The sequence below is a fragment of the Microcaecilia unicolor genome, chromosome 1 (genome assembly GCF_901765095.1).
Source record: "Microcaecilia unicolor chromosome 1, aMicUni1.1, whole genome shotgun sequence".
Classification (NCBI taxonomy): domain Eukaryota; kingdom Metazoa; phylum Chordata; class Amphibia; order Gymnophiona; family Siphonopidae; genus Microcaecilia; species Microcaecilia unicolor.
Window position 1 is genome coordinate 482,179,386 of NC_044031.1, and position 14,726 is coordinate 482,194,111.

Here is a 14,726-nt window from a genome sequence, read left to right on the forward strand (position 1 = left end):
CCTGGCTATATTCCATTATGGCACAAAAACATCCCAAGTTTTGGGAATACCCAAATCCTGCCCCCAACATGCTCTCTTGTGATTTGGACACACTGCAAAAAAAATAGGCTTTGAAAATAGTGATTTGGACATTTTGGCAAAGAAAAAAAAGAAAGTCCATCTGCCACTTTGTGGATGTTATACTTTGTTTTGAAAATGAGCCCCAAAGTGAGTTTGAACAACTGAAAGGATAATGGTAAAAAATACCTTTCTGGTTAATTCCAATGCTGGCTGATGTGAGGTGAAGGGTGTGGTTAGTAAAAGGAATTCTAATTTTTACTAAAGGAGTCTTTTACTAATGTGCGCTAGCATTTTTAGCTCACGCTAAAAATCATCTGGCGATAAACGCTGAGATGCCCCGGGGTGTCTGTGTTTAGCACCAGATGATTTTTAGCACAAGCTAAAATGCTAGCACACGTTAGTAAAAGACCCCCTGAAATAGTTCCCGACAGTGGTTTGAAACAATAGGCAGATAAAAATAGGGATTAAAGTATTTTACATAGCTAGACAGGGTTAGTCAGGAAGTAGGCTGGGATTGTATTTATTTCAGTATTCTTTAAGGCATCCTGTGAAAGAGGCACACTGAGTATACACACAGGCAGTGTTAGTTCTCTTCTTTTATTTTATAGGTAGTAGATATCAAGAGGCAGCTGTGAATTTTCAGTCAAGATTTGCCAGAGGGTTCCAGATTCCAGAGGACAGCAGATACCAGCCAACGCATTTTTTTGGTACTGAGATAAATGACTGCATCTAAAAGAAAGATAGAAGCACACCATTAGTGCTTTTATTTTTTTTAACTGATAATTTGTTTGAGAAAAAATGACACTGCGATGCCAAATTGCATATTTACCTGAAAGTTCTAAAAGTGGGTCTATAACTATGACAGGAAAGTGTGTTTTAAATAAAGAAAGGTCTACATAGGATTAGAATATTTGAAAATTATAAACTGCACTGATTCAGTGCAACTTACTTGTTATTTGTGTTAGTAAAAGAAACCCATGAAAGGAAAGGTTGATTTAGCACTGTGATAAAAACATTGTAGGACTGAACTAGTTTTCTTTGAAAGTTCTTAATACAGTGGTGGAAATAAGTATTTGATCCCTTGCTGATTTTGTAAGTTTGCCCACTGACAAAGACATGAGCAGCCCATAATTGAAGGGTAGGTTATTGGTAACAGTGAGAGATAGCACATCACAAATTAAATCCGGAAAATCACATTGTGGAAAGTATATGAATTTATTTGCATTCTGCAGAGGGAAATAAGTATTTGATCCCCCACCAACCAGTAAGAGATCTGGCCCCTACAGACCAGGTAGATGCTCCAAATCAACTCGTTACCTGCATGACAGACAGCTGTCGGCAATGGTCACCTGTATGAAAGACACCTGTCCACAGACTCAGTGAATCAGTCAGACTCTAACCTCTACAAAATGGCCAAGAGCAAGGAGCTGTCTAAGGATGTCAGGGACAAGATCATACACCTGCACAAGGCTGGAATGGGCTACAAAACCATCAGTAAGATGCTGGGCGAGAAGGAGACAACTGTTGGTGCCATAGTAAGAAAATGGAAGAAGTACAAAATGACTGTCAATCGACAAAGATCTGGGGCTCCACGCAAAATCTCACCTCGTGGGGTATCCTTGATCATGAGGAAGGTTAGAAATCAGCCTACAACTACAAGGGGGGAACTTGTCAATGATCTCAAGGCAGCTGGGACCACTGTCACCACGAGCTGATTTCATGAGGTTGCTTGGGCAGATGTCTAGTTTGCATTGGGATTTGGCGAATCTATTAAGCGTTTTAAGGATGAGGTCTTCTGACGGTGCTTCGAATTTGGTCCAGATCCTGTCTGCTGGGTATGTTCCGTCTTCAGGGTCTAGGTAGTTCAGGAATGTGGTGTATTCGGTAGGGCTGGTAGGTATTCTGAGTCGTAGTTGTATGATTTTCTCTTTGAAGTATTTCGCGAGGTCGTCGACCCCTGGTATTTCTTTGTTATTGTTTGTAACAGGTGTAGTATCTAGCAGCTTATTTACAAGGTGGACGAGTTTGTGCGTGTCTTTGTAATTTGGTCCAATCATAGTTTTATAGTGTAGTCTTTTCGTCTGTTTTATGGTGTATTTGTATTTCCTCCGGAGTGATTTCCATGCATTCAGTGTGGGTTCATCTTTCTTTTTGTTCCAAGCGCGTTCTAGTTTTCTGACTTGCGTTTTGAGTTCTTTCAGCTCTTCGGTGAACCATGGGTTTGATTTTTTCCTGTGGGATGTTCTGGTTTGGATTGGGGCAATTGTGTCTAATATTGTTTTACATATGTTATCCCATTCTTGGAGGAATTGTACGGTGTCTGTGTTTGCTGGCCATTCATTTTCCGTCTCTGTATCAAACCTGAATTTGCAGAACAGATGGAGGGAGCTATTCAATTGGCAAGACAAAGGGGTTTCTCTTTGCTAAATTTGGCAATCGCTGCGAGTGTGTCCTTTGGCATGAGAACGTTCACGATCTTAAATACATATGTCCAGCAGGGCAAAAATGAAGGTATTGAAGATTATGTAAGGAGGGCAATTATTTTACTAATTATGACAGGGGAAGTGGAAGGAAGAGATTCCAGAAGGCAGATCCCAGGAGATCTACTAGATGTAAGTGTAGGACACCGAATGAATCGGACAACAGAATGTATCTTCCCCTATGTATAGGTCCAAAAGGTTGTGAGTTTGGTCTTCACCAGGTTAATGGGATGACATCATTCCACAATCAAAAGAGAAGTTGGTTTTGAAACCTGTCCAGATGCTCAAGGCCCCTCACCGGCCCAGCTTACAGTTATTTTGGAGTGAACAGCACCGTCAGTGGCAGTATCCCAATGAAGCTGGGGGTGGGTGGTACAAAAAGAGATATGTGCTGGTCACTGCAAATGGGGGGGGGAAGGGAAAAGGGAGAGAAATGCCATCACCACGGGACAGGGGTGGAAAGGAAAGGGAGAGAAGTGGCTGTAACCGCAGGGGAAGGGGGGGAGAAGAAAGAAGTGTCAGTCACCACAGGAGAGAGGGGGGCTGTAAAGGGAGAGAAATGCAGGTTACCAAAGGGGTGGGAGAGAAGGGAAGAGGAATACCAGTCACTGCGGGAGGAGGAAGAGGGAGAGAAAAAGGAGAGAAATGCCGATCAACAAAAGGAAGAGGAGGTAGACTTGAATCTAAACCCTCAGTTTATATCTGAGTTAACATCCCCTCCCCCCACCTTTTTTTAAGGGAAAAATGTTATCTTTTCTTATACTCAAGTACATACAGTATTATGCCCCCAGATATGCAAACAATACATGCATCTTTCAATGACCAAACAATAATGATATTACAAGGAGAAACAAGTATCTTCTAGACATATTTTATTTAAAAATCATCTGTATACTACCCAATAACACCTTTATTTATTATGATGCTAACTAAATATAAGAGCTAACGTTTAACAACCCCACACCTCTTACTGCTTCCCAATGGAAGATATGGATGGCAGAGACCCCACTTGCAAGGAAATAGAGCAGCCTATGATAGTCCCAACCTTTTTATAATAGCCCCACTGCTTCCAAGAATTGGCATTTATGTTAGTCTACTCAGTCTAGGGCCTGAAGAGATGCAGTTATATGTGTCACACCAATGACAGACATAAACCTGTAATTGTACAGGTCAGAAAGAATGACTATGCACACATGCTCTGCTGGGAGGAACATAAGAGATGTCATGCTCTATAGACCAAATCTGAAATGAAATAAAATTATGTGCAAAAAACAAAAACCCAAAATATATACTGACTTCTATTATTATTATTATAAAATCACACCAGTCACTGGTTACTAAGCAGTTAACAATAAATCAAAATCAGTAAATTATTCTATACTGATAGCTAAGCTATTTGATGCAAACATATCATGCCAGTTTACTGAGTCCTCTTACTATAGAGACATGCTCTTGCAGGGCCTCCACTCCTTGAAAGTAACACTGACTCAGACTCCATTTCCATAAGATCTCATCTCTTTCCATGGAGATACTGCATTACACTTCTGAAAGAAAAATTGGCTTCTTTGTCATCCCTGCAATCTTTTTCCTATATAGATAAGAGTAGCTAAAATTGTGTTTCTCAGCCTTTTTATTTTATTTGAAATTTCAAAATGTTTACAAATATGTAAAGAAAATACAGTATAAGGTATTGATGTAAGACTTACCTGAAATAGTTGACAATATTGCATAATTTGTTGTTATTGTTGTGATTTAAAAAATATGGTAATCTCATTGCTTGAAAGTGCTAGAAATATATCCAAGCACTAAACCATAAAATATTTTACCATCTAGTACTGTAAATTTCTGCAAACTAAATACTACTGTTTTATTTTAATACTAGTAAAAAAGGCCCGTTTCTGACACAAATGAAACGGACACTAGCAAGGTTTTCCCTGGAGTATGTATGTTTGAGAGAGTGTGTGTGAGAGTGACTGTGTGAGAGAGAGAGGGTGAATGTGTGAGTGTGTGTGTGACAGAGAGAGAGTGAGTGTGGGTGCGAGTGTGTCTGTGAGAGAGAGAGTGTGTCTGTGAGAGAGAGAGTGTGTGAGAGACAAATAGAGTGTGAGAATATGTGTGCGATACACAGACTCTGTGAGACCGAGAGAGTGTTTGAGAGTCACTGTGTGACACATAGAGAGTGAATATGATACAGTGTGAGACATACAGTGTGTGAGAGACAGTGTGTGTGAGTGAGAGACAGAAAGACACTGACTGTGAGAGAAAGAGAGAGTGTGTGTGTGTGTGACAGAGATACCTCCCCCCTCCCTCTCTCTCAGGTCTCTGGACCCCCTCCCCCCTTCTCTGGTCTCAGGACCCCCTCCCAATGTCTCCCCTCTTTCTTTCTGCATCCTTCCATCCATCCAGTGTCTCCTTTTTTTCCCCGTACCCTTCCATCCAGCGTCTTCCCTCTTTGTCTCCCCATCCTTCCACCCATCTACCCTCTCCTGATCCTTCTATCTAATGTCTCTCTCCCCCTCCTTCTATCCAGTGTCTATCTCTCTACCCTTTTCTGTTCAGTGTCCCTTCTCTCTCCACATCCTTCCAGTGTCTCCCCTTTCTCCCTGCATCCATTCATCCATCTCCCCCTTTCTCTCCCCATCCTTCCATCTGTTTTCCCTCTTTCTCTCCCCATCCGTCTACCCCCCTACCCCCCCTCTCCCGATTCTTCCATCCCGTGTCTCTCTCCCTATCTCCTTCTTTCCATCCAGGCCCGCCCACCCAACACAGACCTGCCAAGTCTCCCATGAAACACGCGGCACCAGCTCCCATTTCCGGCCACTGCTGCTTCTCCTGTTGAGCAGCAGTGGCCGGTACAAAAACAAAAAGAGCTATTTAAAGCAACAAAAATGTTTTTAAAAAGCAAGCGCGGCTCTGCAGGCAGCCATCAGGCATTGGCTGTCGGCTCTGCAGACGCTCCTCTCGCCTCTCACGTCGCTGCGCTCCTCCAGGGTCTGCTCCAGGGGCAGTGACATGAGAGGCAAGAGGAGCGGCTGCAGAGCTGACAGCCAATGCCTGATGGCTGCCTGCGGTGCCGCGCTTGTTTTTTTAAAGCATTTTTGGTGCTTTTAATAGCTTGTTTTGTTTTTGTAGCGGCTGCTGCTGCTCAACAGGAAAAGCAGCAGTGGCTGGAAAAGGGAGCTGGCGCTGCGTGTTTCGCGGGAGACTTGGCAGGTCTGTGTTGGGTGGGCGGGCCTGGAGGGAAAGTGGCGGCGACCTTAGGGGGGGTGGAGGAGGGGACCAGTGGCTGCGGCGACCTCGTGGGGGGGGGGTGAAGGGGGGAGTGATGGCGACCTTGGGGGGGTGGAGGGGTAAGCGGTAGTGACCTTGGGGGAGGGGCGTGGCGGCAAGGGTGGGGCATCGTGCTGCTGTCGTGCGGTTGGTTAGTGCTGCATGTGACGCCAGCCTGGGCTTAGGAACCTAGCAGACCAACTCTGAAGAAAGCCACGGACACAGGCAGCCAGACACATACAACGTTGGAGGTGAGAATTATTATATAGGATCTACCTTGGTGTTCTTTCTTCCTACTTTACACAGCAACACTGTTATAGTGAATAAAATAGTGCAGCTTAATAAACAGGGCCCTGGGTGTCAGTATTTTATGTGAACTCACTAGTTAGCCTAGCTATCTAATAAAAGTGGTATTGTAGAACTGACTATTCAGGTAACAAGAGGCTGTTTACAATAGGTAAGTGAAATATAGATGGAAGACTGAGGAGTGAGAGGGTGAATTTTGAGTGGGCAGACAAAAAATAAACAGGAACTATGCCAGATGTAGTGAGAGAATGGAAGATAGGAGGAAATTGGGGAAAAAACAAATGGATAGCACCCACTGGAAAGAGAACAGAAAACAGGCAGGAAAGCAGAAAAAAAACTGGGACCAACATGCTTGGAAAATTATTATTATATTACTTATTGCATTTGTACCCCACATTATCCCACCTATTTGCAGGCTCAATGTGGCTTACAGAGTGTTGTTATGACATAGTCATGACAGGATCTTAGATACAATCGGTAGTAATCAGAAGATGTATGAGGGATTAGAGAGGTAAGTGATTAGGTAGGGTGGTGTAAGAGGTGTATTTTAAACCTTGAGTGGGTTGGGTGGTGAGTTGAGTCATTACGGGTTCTTTTTGTAAGTTTTGTTGAAGAGATGTGTCTTCAAAGATTTGAGAAAGTTGGTTAAATTGTCCATGGTTTTCAAGGCTGTGGGTAGTGCGTTCCATAGCTGTGTACTTCTGTACGAGAAGGTAGTAGCGTAAGCCTGCTTATATTTAAGTCCATTACAGCTGGGGAAGTTCAGATTGAGGAATTTGCGGGCTGATCTTTTGGCATTTCTGGGTGGTAGGTCCACTAGGTTTAGCATGTAGAGTGGGGCATCTGCGTGTACGGGGCATGTGCATTTTATGTACGGTTGTGCAGATCTTAAAGCGTTCCTTGAGAGGGAGCCAGTGTAGTTTCTCTCTTAAGGGTTTCGCACTTTCGTATTTAGTTTTTCCGAATATGAATATGAGTCTGGCTGCGGTATTCTGAGCTGTTTGGAGTTTTTTAATAGTCTGCTCTTTACAGCCAGCGTACAACGTGTTACAGTAATCCAGATGACATTACCATTGACTGTACCAGGGTGCGGAAAATGTTTCTCGGGAAGAAAGGTTTCACTCTTTTGAGTTTCCACATCGAGGAAAACATCTTTTTCGTCGTGTTCTTCGCGTGGGTGTCAAGTGTGAGGTTTCGATCGATAGTGACTCCAAGAATCTTCAGATTTTCTAAAATGGGAAGAGTGGAGTATGGTGGAGTAGTTGCTTGTGTTGTACTGGGAGGTAAGAACTAGGCATTGAGTTTTTTCCACATTGAGTTTTAGCTGGAATGAGTCTGCCCAGGTGTACATGATTTGGAGGCTTTGGTTGATCTCGTTAGTGATTTCATTTAGGTCGTGTTTGAACGGGATTTAGATTGTGACATCGTCTGCATATGTATGGGTTAAGGTTTTGATTGGCTAAAAGTTTGGCTAATGGAGTCATCATTAAGTTGAAAAGAGTTGGAGAGAGGGGGGATCCTTGAGGAACTCCGCATTCCGGTCTCCATGGAGGTGATCTTTCAGCGTTCGCTGTTACTTGGTAAGATCTGGTGGTGAGAAATCTCTTGAACCACTTGAGAACTGGACCTCCAACTCCGAAGTATTCTAGTATATGAAGTAATATTCCATGATCAACCATGTCGAAGGCGCTAGACATGTCAAATTGTAATAGGAGCATGTTCTTACCATTTGCAATTGTTTTTTTTGAATGAATTCATAGCAGACACTAATACCGTTTCGGTGCTATGATTTGATCGAAATCCTGATTGGGACTTATGTAGAATTGAGTGTTTAGTTATACCCAGACAAAAAAGGTAGAAAAGAAGTGTTTTATTTTGAATTTATTAAGTGTTATGTTAGCTTTGGGAAATGTGCATCGTGGATGTCTTTGTATTTTGTTCAGTACAAGAGGAAATGTGCATTTTTGTTTTTACTTCTCCCATATTGTGGTACATGCCTAGTTTGATTTTTTTTGTCTGCATATTTCTATTTCTGATTTGTGAACCCTTGTTCTATATTTCCTGAGGGTTTTGTGTGACTGAGGTGTGGTATTCTGTTCGCATGTAGTTTTTTTGTGTGTGTAGAACTCTGCAGCAGTAATAGGTGTCTTGGGTGTTCTAGGGCCCTGTGTAGTATTTGTACTGCTGCCTGATCTTGGATAGGTTAATGGTATTTCAATCATAGAAATTAGTGCTACTGTTGTATGGTTAAGTTGCTATATGTATGTTGAATTAGGATTTTTCAGGTTTTGTATTTCACATTGTGTCTTATAGAGGAGACATTTGTATTCTATTGCTCAGATTAGATGAGTAGATTAGCCTAATGGTTGCTGCAGCAGTCTAAGAACCAGGGGAACCAGGTTCCCCCCTAATCAATATATCTATATCTATCTATATACACTTTTTTTTTGAATATCAACTTCCATGGAGAAATGTATTAGTACTGATCTGCAACTATTTTTTAGGAGATAGGGTTTTTGCAGCTGCAGAGCATGTTTCATAAAAACTGCCATACTGTTTGAAACCAAAGGTCCATGGGGGGGGGGGGGTCACAGATGATGCTTGCATACACAACACGCTGCATAGAACTGGTACATCCTAGCTGAAAAAAAAAAAAAAAGAGAGCCACTAGTTTAGAATGAGCATTCCCTCTGCTCTAGGATGTGATTCGTTTTGTTTTTTAACTCTATTTTCTGAACATATAGCACTGGTGTGAGAAAGTCTGGTGGGTGATATTTTATTTTTGTAGATGTCTGAGAAGATATTTACAGTAACACAGAAGCGTTTTGGGATCCTTTATTGTTGTCATCAGTACAGTATGTCGCTTGTATTTCTTATGGATATCTACTTTATTATGTAGATTTATTTGTAAGCGGCTGTGAAACTTTTGGATATGACAACAGGTTAAAAAGTATTGTAAATAAATACATTTAAAAAAAATTCAGAGAAAGGAGATTCCAGGCAAGAGCTAGGCCCAAATATTGGAGAAATAGCCACTGGAGGAGAGGAAAAGAGGGCGAATACAATCAAAAATCCCATCAATCCCTTGTATCGGTGCGTTTTTGTTTTTTTTAATGTTAAATAACAAATGAACCTGTACACATACGTTAGCTCGCTCGTTGATCATAAGTAGCCGGTGGGCCGTGGGCGAAGAGCAAAGAAGTAACCGGACAAGGAGTGGTGCTCCGTTTGGGTGCCTTAGCCTTTCCCTGCTCTTTAGGACTCGAAACAAAGAATTACATATAGCCCAGAACCGTCCTCCACCCCTAAAATTACAGCGGCCAGTTTTCAAAAGCTACGTTAAGGAATGTTTTGAAAAAAATGGAGCCCATCGGGCCTTAAAATCTCCCTGAAATACACGAACTGGACTGAGAAGTTCTCTGCAGAAAAAAAAAAAAAAAAAGAAGTGACACTGCTTTAGTGCTTTTAAACCAAAAAAGAAAACTTGTGCCTAGAAGTGCAAGAAAGCCCATTTGCAGTTTGGACCGGAATGATCCAAGCCCCCAGAAAAGGGACGGTGTAAAAGCCAGATCTCGAATCCGGGAAGATCCCGAGGATCCCGCTGTATCCGGTTTTTACACCGGAATCCGGGAAGATCCCGAGGATCCCGCTGTATCCGGTTTTTACACCGTCCCCCCAGAAAAGCACTATCATTGAATTAAGACACTTTCAGTAAAACCATAATAAGCTCCTCATGAACACAAACAGACGAGCTAGCAGCCAAGTAAGGTGAAGTCATGTCGTATAGTGTAAACGTGCAGCCAAACCTAAGCAACCAAGTCAACTCTGTTCTACAGTTCTAGCAGTAGTAGTATACCTCTTGCAGCTTAGTTTTCCAACCCAATGGCGCAAGGGGGAGGGGGGGGGGAGGGCTACCCTGGGTGATGCTCGCGAGGTTTGCACGCGCCCTGTCCTCGCGATGCCGGCCGGGCGCCATTCCGTGTGACGTCAGAGTGTATTGTTGTGAGGGAACGGAGCATCCCCGAGCTGTCAGCTGCTGAGTGCTGCTGCTGCGACCGTGCGCGAGCCTCCGATTGTGCCCGTGCCCGGCGTCGCCCCGCGCTCGAACCTGAAGACCCGTGGAATCCCCACGTCAGAAGAACCATCAATGAGATGCAAACATGAAAGACAAGAGGAAGAAGAAGGACCGCACCTGGGCCGAAGCTGCCCGTTTGGTAGGTGCCGCTCCGGCGTACATTGTCTCATGCGCCCCTCTTTGTTGTGATATGAATTATTGGTACTCGTGAAGTGCCTCGCCTCTGCAGTCTGCGTGCGGCATGAAGTCGGCTTCAGGCAGCCTCAGCTTCACCGGGAGGGATGCAGCTAGTTGCAAACAGCACTTCTTCGGCTTATTCTTAGGTGCCTTTTTACCATAGGTTGTTGCAGCTTCGCGATACTGTTACTAACAATTCAGAAACAATGTTGTAGAGGTTTGCTCTTTAGTTTTCCTTCGTGTTATCCCAGCAGCTAGTGCGCGGTGTGGAGTTCTCGCCTGCTATTTCCGTGCAGTATGCATCTCATAGGATTGCGGAATTTAGCTTTTGCGTTGGATCTGCGCTTTCATGCATTATTTGGGCCTCATGTAGTAACTCGAGGGGTGTAAATGCTAAAAAAGGGTCCCGCGGACCAGGGTCAGTATTAGACATTGTGGAACCCAGGGCAGAAATTTCAAAGGTGGTCCCAAAGTCCACCAGCAGGGAATGCCTTCTTTAACTTTGGTCAAGCAGAGGGACTAGGGCAGTTGTTTTGGTTGCATACCCCCCCCCCCCCCAATGCATGTTCTGTTCTCTAGGGGGAACTCAAGCCCCTGCAACCCCCCCCCCCCCCCCCCCCACTGGCCTGGCCTGGCCACTGACTGGGCATAAATGTTGTTTGGTCCCTTTTAGGCCCTGCCTCTTCGAACAACTAAATTGTTTCAGGAATAAACTTAGGGGCTGATGCTCAAAAGCTATTGCCAGCGTTAAAGGCAGTTAGCGCCAGACTAGTGCGCAGAACGTGGGACTCTGGAGTGAATATTAATGTGCATGCCTACGATGGCCGTAAATTGTATTTAAATGTGTTCAAATGGCTGTTAATGAGGTCAGTTGGTATTCATTCCCAATACTCAGATGGCAGCACACAAGCAAATGCTGGCTTTAATGTTAAAACTTTGGCCTCTTTTGTAAGGGAAAGGAAGCCCGTGCAAGTTTTAAGTGCTGATAGTGAGAAACAAACGTGCGCAAACCCAAGCAGCGCCTGTTTATCCGCGCTTGAATATGAGCCTTAAAGTGCAAATAATTTTTAAACTGCTTATATTTAAAAGCGCAGAACAGCGCTGATGTGTGCCTTCACTTCTGGCTTTGTCTGGATATGTGCACAAAAGCCCTGCTTACCACAAAACTCTTGTGTGCATGAGCCAGGCACGCAATTCCCCCTGCTTTTGGTTCATAGCATGATTTCACCAATCATAAAATTTAAATATGATTAGCTTTGAGCATCGGTTAGCTATTTTCTGCATTGGTTGTTGTGCTATATCCTTCTCCGTTGTAGGTTTTGGCACAAATGTATGAGCATTGACCCCTTAGATGGTAAGCTTTTGGGGATAGGGAAATACCTACTGTATCTAAATGTAACTTGCCTTGAACTACCACTGGAAATGTGTGAGTTAAATCCCTGTGTTATGCTATAAATGTCTAGGCTGCCTCCTCCCCCTGCAGAAGCAGCCCAACCTGTTGGAATACAACTACCACTAGGAGTCAAACAGAGTGGCCTTTTAAAATCGACAGCCACTAGGGCAGGAGCAAGCAGGGTTTGCTCCTGTTCTCACCATTCCCTGGACACTCTAGGGTAAGTTGGGGATAGGGCCATTGTAGATTTTGGTTATTTGTAAAGGTGGGCCTAAAGTATACCCCAGATTGGCGATTTGGGGGAAGGTGCAGTTTGAGAGGGCCATTAGTCTCGAGTACCTTGACAGTCAGATTTTCAGGATATCCGCAATGAATATGCATGAACCTGATTTGCATACACTGATTCCATTATATGCAGATATCTTTCATGCATATTCATTGTGGATATCTTGAGAACCTGACTGGCAAGGAGTACTCCAGGACCTGACTTGGGAAACATTGCCCTAGACTATCAGGAGTTTGAGGTTACTCTGTGGGTGGGGGATTTTTTTTTTTTTTTAACATTTATACTTGATATCATGGTTGGAGGGTTTGCAGGGCTGCTGCTTCTCTGGGGGGGGGGGGGGGGGGGGGGGAGAGCCTTCAATTTTGGCCATAAGGACTTTTTAAATTTACTGTTGCTATATGAAAGTCATGCATTTTATTAAGTTTTGAACAACCCCCCCCACCAAAACCTTAATTCCAGTGATGTTTGTTGTTGCATAAGCAGGTCTGCAAAACCGTTCACATGCTTGTTTCACTATTTTTGTAATTTATGAACTTCTATGTATGACTTTGTATCAGAGCTGCTCATTAGTGCCATATTCAAATACATTTCTGCATGAAGCAGATTTTGTGCTAAAGCTTATTGCTGGAACTTTTTGTGAAAAATAGCACAGAACACTTTTGTGTTCTATTTTTCACACAAGGTAGATTTCACTCTTTAGTACACGAGGGGCCTCATACGTATACAGCCATTCCCTTTGAAACAGAGTTGATTATGAATTAGATGCCTGGTTGGGCTTAATTTAGTTTGGTTGGTGTAAGGTAGCCTGGGGTGGCTCATTCTAGGAGCTATGACTAAGTTCAGTTAGTGAGAAGCTTTTAAGTTCATCATCATGCAGCTTAAGGTAATGATATCTATTGTTGAATTTTCATGGGGGGAGGGGATAGGTACACTAACAGGGTATTTAAGGACTGATACAAGCTGTCAGCGTAAAAAGTTGTTCACAATGACTCAGAAACTAGCCAAATCTGCATGCCTGTTGGTCTAATATTACACTATCTCTGAGTCACTTTAATTCTTGTAAACGATCAGGTTTTGAAGAATTGTAAAGACCAGTGTCAGCTTATGCAGTGCAAAAATAAAGAACTGGAGTCGTGGAATTATTGATTTCTATCCAGGAATGAACAACATCTATATAGAGTATTATAATTAGACATACCAAACTAGGAGGATCATCACTTAGGGCTTCTTATACAAAGCCGCGCTGGCGGATTCCCGCACTTCAAGTGAGATGAAGCCCGTAAGAATTGAATGGGCTTCCTCTCATTTGCCGCGCAGGAATTGCTAGTGTGGCTTTGTAAAAGAAGCCCTTTATTCTTATCTATTTAGGTCTCAGGCCTGCAAAATTCCTAGGCCGTGTAAATGGACAAAAATCTGGAAAATACTTGGCATGCCATTTTTTTTTTCTTGTGTTAAAAAGATATTCAGCCCAACTCAGGGATATTCTGATCTGCTCTGTGAAGATTTATATGAATGATGATGATAGGCATATCTCTGAAATTCATACACTAGAGGTCACAGTGCTTATGTCACTTTGCGTCTGCACCATCGTCAACCGACATAATGTGAGCCAGATGCAGTAAGCTTTTTTTCCTTCTAGAACAGTATGGGAAAAACCCTTTAATGCATTTAGCCCAAACCACGAAACACGTGACCCGCTATATTCTGTAATGTTAAGACATTTGATAAAACTTGGTTTACCTGTTGGTGGCTGCTTTGTGATTTTGAGCTTATCTCTGTGAAGAAAGAGGTACTGGTGGGGAAAAAAAAATCTATTTTACAATACTAGACATTGGAGGAATCCCCCACTATTTGGCACTGGCGCAATAAGCTTTTCGCCTTCATGATGTTATAGCTCCAAGGAGTGAATTGTACCACTAAAACAAAGAAATGATTCTTGGACATATATGGGAGAGCTGTTTTCAGACATTAGCTCCTTCAGCACGTAGTATGGTATTGAACACATTGCAGATTTAGACAGAGTATAGGGAAGGGGAGTTGATTCCCAATGGGACTTGGATGCTGAGAAGTGGGGAGGGGGTGGTGAATTTTGGGACTAAGGCTCGGTATTATAAAAGAGAAAGAAAGGGAGTGGGTAGGGTTGGAGGGGACTATTGAATTGAGGTATAAGAACGCAGCTTCTCGGCTCATGGGGGTATCTTATTGAGATAAAGTTGTTGGGGGGGGGGGGATTACAGTGGATTTTGCATGTATCATTGCTGTTTAAATTTAGACATTGTTTTGGTGGTTTATTTTTTTTTTGGGGGGGGGGGGGGGTTATAGGATTGTTTGTACTATGTATTTGCTGTGCTTAATAGAGAATGACATGGTGGCAAAGTTTGTTGTCGTCCCTGCCCTGTCCCTGCAAGCTCTGACCATACTGGCCAATCTAATTAAACAAACAAAAAAAAAAAAATAAATATATATATATATATATATATATAGGGGTGGGGTTGGATAATGTGGGATACATATATATATATATAGGGGTGGGGTTGGATAATGTGGGATACAAATGCAATAAAATATATATATATATATATATATATACGTGTGAAAACAATAAGAAATATTGTTAATACTGTAAACAAATGATTCAAGGACCTGAGTGATCTTCAAATGAAGCACACAAATACATAT

The 14,726-nt window shown here is 42.8% G+C and overlaps 1 protein-coding gene and 1 long non-coding RNA gene across 2 annotated transcripts in view; one reads left to right on the forward strand and one right to left on the reverse strand.

Moving 5' to 3' along the window:
• Positions 1–643: 643 nt before the first annotated feature.
• On the reverse strand, positions 644–10,078 carry LOC115460356. The gene is made up of 3 exons (XR_003940469.1): positions 9,973–10,078; positions 3,978–4,084; positions 644–789 (listed from the first exon to the last, which is right to left on the reverse strand). It is a non-coding gene; the product is annotated as an uncharacterized LOC115460356 (long non-coding RNA).
• Positions 10,079–10,206: 128 nt separating this feature from the next.
• The window catches only part of ASXL3 (ASXL transcriptional regulator 3), a 372,418-nt gene continuing 367,898 nt past the window's right edge, over positions 10,207–14,726 (forward strand). Inside the window, 1 exon segment of the mRNA XM_030213960.1 lies at positions 10,207–10,330. Within this exon segment, the coding sequence (XP_030069820.1) occupies positions 10,277–10,330 (54 nt within the window). The 5' untranslated portion in view covers positions 10,207–10,276.